Here is a 4,039-nt window from a genome sequence, read left to right as displayed (position 1 = left end):
CCACCAGTTGAAGCAGTTGCGATCGATACATCGTGAAAAAGCTTTTTTTCTATTCACTAAACTTGGTTTATTGTGAATATTAATAAGTAGCATAAAGTTATTCTGGAAGATGTCTTCAACAGCAGGCAAAGTAAGGATATTAAATGTTCCAAATACTCCTCAATAAGTATTTGTATGATTATATACTTTATTATTGGTGTACATAATTAGTTGTGGTGGCGGGTATGATTTTATAATTACATATTTATACATATATGTATACTTATGTGTATGTATGTCGGTATCTAACAAAATGATATCGTCATTTTCAAGGTTATCACTTGCAAGGCAGCCATTGCATGGGAGGCGAAAAAGCCGCTAGTAATCGAAGATGTAGAGGTGGCTCCGCCGAAAGCGCACGAAGTGCGTATTCAAATCGTAGCATCCGGCGTTTGCCATACCGACGCATATACTCTGGGTGGATTTGACCCAGAAGGAGGTTAGTATATATGTATACCTACCGAACATATCATGGAAATGCATATTTTATACAATTCCATACATAACCAATATCTTGAATTCTAGTGTTCCCTGTAATACTTGGCCATGAAGGAGCTGGTATTGTTGAAAGTGTTGGAGATGGTGTTAACGCATTTAAGCCCGGGGACCATGTCATACCGCTGTACATTCCGCAGTGCAAAGAATGCAAATTCTGCAGGAGCAATAAAACAAATCTCTGTCAAAAAGTTCGTACAACGCAAGGCCAAGGTGTTATGCCAGATGGCACATCGCGTTTCACATGTAAGGGTCATAAGGTATTCCATTTTATGGGCACATCGACCTTTGCACAATACACAGTGGTTGCTGATATCTCCCTTTGCAAGGTGCGCTAAATAAATTTTTGATTTATTTTATTAATGTATGTACAATCAATTAATAAAAACCATTTTTTTTTTAGATTGACGAGAAAGCTCCACTTGAAAAGGTTGGACTTTTAGGCTGTGGTATTCCTACAGGCTATGGCGCCGCAATTAATACTGCTAAAGTAGAGTCCGGCAGTACTTGCGGAATTTGGGGCTTAGGTGCTGTTGGTCTAGCCACCGCCATGGGTTGTCGCAAAGCTGGCGCCTCAAAAATCTACGGTATCGATATAAATCCGGATAAATTTGAAATTGGAAAAAAATTCGGTATCACCGACTTCATCAATCCCAAGGAAGTGGCCGATAAGGGACCCATTCAGAATTATATCATTGACCTCTTGGATGGTGGCTTCGATTATACCTTTGAATGCATTGGCAATGTTAACACCATGCGAGCTGCACTTGAAGCGACACACAAAGGTTGGGGCACATCAGTTATTATTGGGGTTGCTGCAGCTGGTCAAGAGATAAGTACACGCCCCTTCCAGCTTGTTGTTGGTCGCACATGGAAAGGCACTGCTTTTGGCGGATGGAAGAGCGTCTCGGATGTGCCCAAGCTGGTGGAAGAATACTTGAGAAACGAATTAATGGTCGATGAATTTATTACGCACACTATGGGCATGGAAAAGATTAACGAGGCATTTGATTTGATGCATGCAGGCAAAAGCATCCGTGCCATTGTAAAGTTGTAGAAAGGAAGAAATGCATTTAATAAAGCAAATATTTGTACCAACATGATTTTCATCCGAGTAATAATTCATTTGTCGAAACATTCTTATCTTAATTTCGTAGCTTCAACCAAAAATAAAACAGCAATTGGTCTTATCTGCAGCAAATTATGCATGTACCTGTGATGGACAAATGGGAAAAATTATACTTCGGCATTTTTTCACTATCAGTACTAATCACCATTTTAGGAACCAATAAACCGTTCGAATTGCTATGAGAATTAATAAATTTGTAAATGCAGACTCTTGTTCGTCGGTAGAAGCTCCGTTTCAGCACCGGTTGGCAAGAATTTCTCGAGGCGATACAGAGAGGATATGTGTCGTCTAAAACTATTATTGCAAAAGTTGTGGAAACGAAGCCCCATATGAATTTGTTTTTGCTCTTGGGTACATTGCTGTTTATGGATAACCTTTTTCTGTATATCGACGGCTGAGTGAAAGATCGACCGATCTCGCCAGCCGTTTCGAAAACTCCCTCTCAGAAAACTTTCCATTACAACAAAACAAATGCTCTAGCTTTAGTTGAAAGGTATGTAGGTAAGTAAATGAAAGCTCTATTTAGGTTTTTGGCGCATAATTTCAAAAATGCCAAATTTTGAATTGTGTCACTTTTGAAGATCGTGTGCGATATATTGAAAATATGTTGAGATAGGGCGTTTTTGAACCGAATTCTGAAATAGGCCGCCCTTAAAAAGTTTTCTGAGATAGGGCATGTATGTATGTTGTGCATAATATGCATATTATGGTTTTTTATGGATAGTCAGGTCAACTTAGCTTATCAATTAACACACCTTTTATTGTTTTTCGTAATACGAGTGTTATTTCACTTTAATGTATAATGAGCAAGTGTAAATGTACATATGTTGTAGGATTTTATAAGCAATAGCTTCGTGTTGTGCTTATTAACGAATGGATGTATACATACTTTTTATTCGACCATTGTTTAAAACTATCTAAAACAATAGTAAAACAATATTCAAAAACGATCAGCTAATTGTTATATATAGTTATTATACCCAATCTATAGTACAAGTAGGAATCGTTAAAAAGATTATTGTACTCTTCGTAGAAGCATCTGTTGTTCCTCATTGTCTTTCCTTGGCTTACTACCGATCAATTCCTCTTTGCTGCTTCTTCGGCTATCGCTGCTGCCTCCTATTTCCTCTATCTCTGAGCCATTCGATTTGTCATCCAGAAAACTCAAATCTTCATCATCTCGGAAGCCACTTTTCGACGCAATTGCCTTACTAGTTTTACTCTGTAAAGTTTCGGTAATGCGTCCATACTTTTTACGCAAATTGTGTAACCATGTGGTGTCGGACCAATGATACCAACTTAGTAGGAATATCACCAAAATAAAGAACAGATTGGTGCTGATTGCTATTAAAGATTTGATAAAAGTGGTGTAAATAAAAGCTTGATTTTTTTAGTACAAAATTAATCTTACCAACAACAGCAGAAAGTATTGGCCAATTGTACATAATGTACCGTAGCCCTGTAAAGTCAGCGACTATGTGCAAGGATACTGTATAAAATTGTATTTTTTGCGATTGAATTTCTACGAATACGTCGGTAATTGGATGTTGCCGCTCTTCTAAATAGTTTGCGAATATTTCCACTGGTACGCGCTGGAATTCTTCCTTCAATCCAAGCACAAAGAGTGGGCTCAATACCCAGGTAGTTATTCCACGTATCAGAGGCGAACGGTAGCGCATCATAGCGGAACGACAGGACTGCCCTCGTAGTAAAGCATTGGTATCACGCATTTCTCCACAAACCATGAACATACCTAATTCCAAATTCTGTGGTGTCTCTGGCATTTCGATTTGGACAACTACGCGATATGCCTGACCTACCATTAACAACTGTTGTTTCTTTGTGAGCGAGACATGAGCGTGAGGAAATGTGCAAGGTGTTGCGGAATCCAAACATGACCTAATAGTGAAGGACATTTATTTTGAATTAGATCTTGCGAATTTTATAATACATACTCACTTGAATTGCATATGGACCGGTCGTGTATGCGAAATGGCAGGCATGTATGTATAGTAGAAGGCGACATACATGAACACTGCTATCCAAATTATCAACACTACAGCGAATGCAACTAATCCGACGCGAAGTACTAACTCTTTCAAGGAGCCAACTTTTTCATCAGCTCTGCTCTTTATATCATCATATATATTGTATCCTATTTTAACTGCAGGACGTACCAATAGACGGCGTACCAAGCCCGAGGGGTCAAGCAGAAAGATTATGAAGCGTATCAGAAAATTCATTTCGTATATAAACGGCTCAAGCGTAAAACTATTGTTTGTTAATGGTTTGAGATCCGTGTGGAAACTAATCGGGCCACCGCTATTGTGTCGACTTTGCTTGGCTCATATACGAACCCTCGACTCAATTTTTTTT

General features: G+C 38.7%; 3 protein-coding genes across 5 annotated transcripts in view; 1 reads left to right on the top strand and 2 right to left on the bottom strand.

Annotated features, from left to right (window-relative positions):
• On the top strand, positions 1-1,643 carry LOC118737056 (alcohol dehydrogenase class-3; the record flags this gene model as incomplete). Its single annotated transcript, XM_036467306.1, is given in 4 exon segments — positions 1-130; positions 313-478; positions 565-863; positions 938-1,643. Coding segments are annotated over 4 exon segments (1,140 nt in total). The 3' UTR covers positions 1,592-1,643.
• Positions 1-4,039, bottom strand: part of LOC118737037 (putative GTP-binding protein 6) — a 16,874-nt gene that overhangs the window by 12,508 nt on the left and 327 nt on the right. The window lies entirely within an intron of this gene.
• Positions 2,412-3,906, bottom strand: LOC118737065 (seipin). 3 transcript variants are annotated; one of them, XM_036467328.1, is made up of 4 exons: positions 3,623-3,906; positions 3,075-3,562; positions 2,644-3,007; positions 2,413-2,580 (listed from the first exon to the last, which is right to left on the bottom strand). In XM_036467328.1, the coding sequence occupies exons 1-3, from the start codon at positions 3,904-3,906 to the stop codon at positions 2,679-2,681; spliced, it is 1,101 nt and encodes a 366-aa protein (XP_036323221.1). In that variant the 3' UTR covers positions 2,413-2,580; positions 2,644-2,678. The 3 variants fall into 3 exon arrangements, with proteins under 3 accessions (XP_036323213.1, XP_036323221.1, XP_036323230.1); XM_036467337.1 differs by having other exon boundaries at positions 2,413-2,576; XM_036467320.1 differs by having other exon boundaries at positions 2,412-3,007.

The sequence above is a fragment of the Rhagoletis pomonella genome, unplaced genomic scaffold (genome assembly GCF_013731165.1).
Source record: "Rhagoletis pomonella isolate Grant_MI unplaced genomic scaffold, Rhpom_1.0 Rhpom_scaffold_00001, whole genome shotgun sequence".
Lineage (NCBI taxonomy): Eukaryota > Metazoa > Arthropoda > Insecta > Diptera > Tephritidae > Rhagoletis > Rhagoletis pomonella.
Note: the sequence above shows the minus strand (reverse complement) of the source record. Positions and strands in the feature narration are given on the sequence as shown.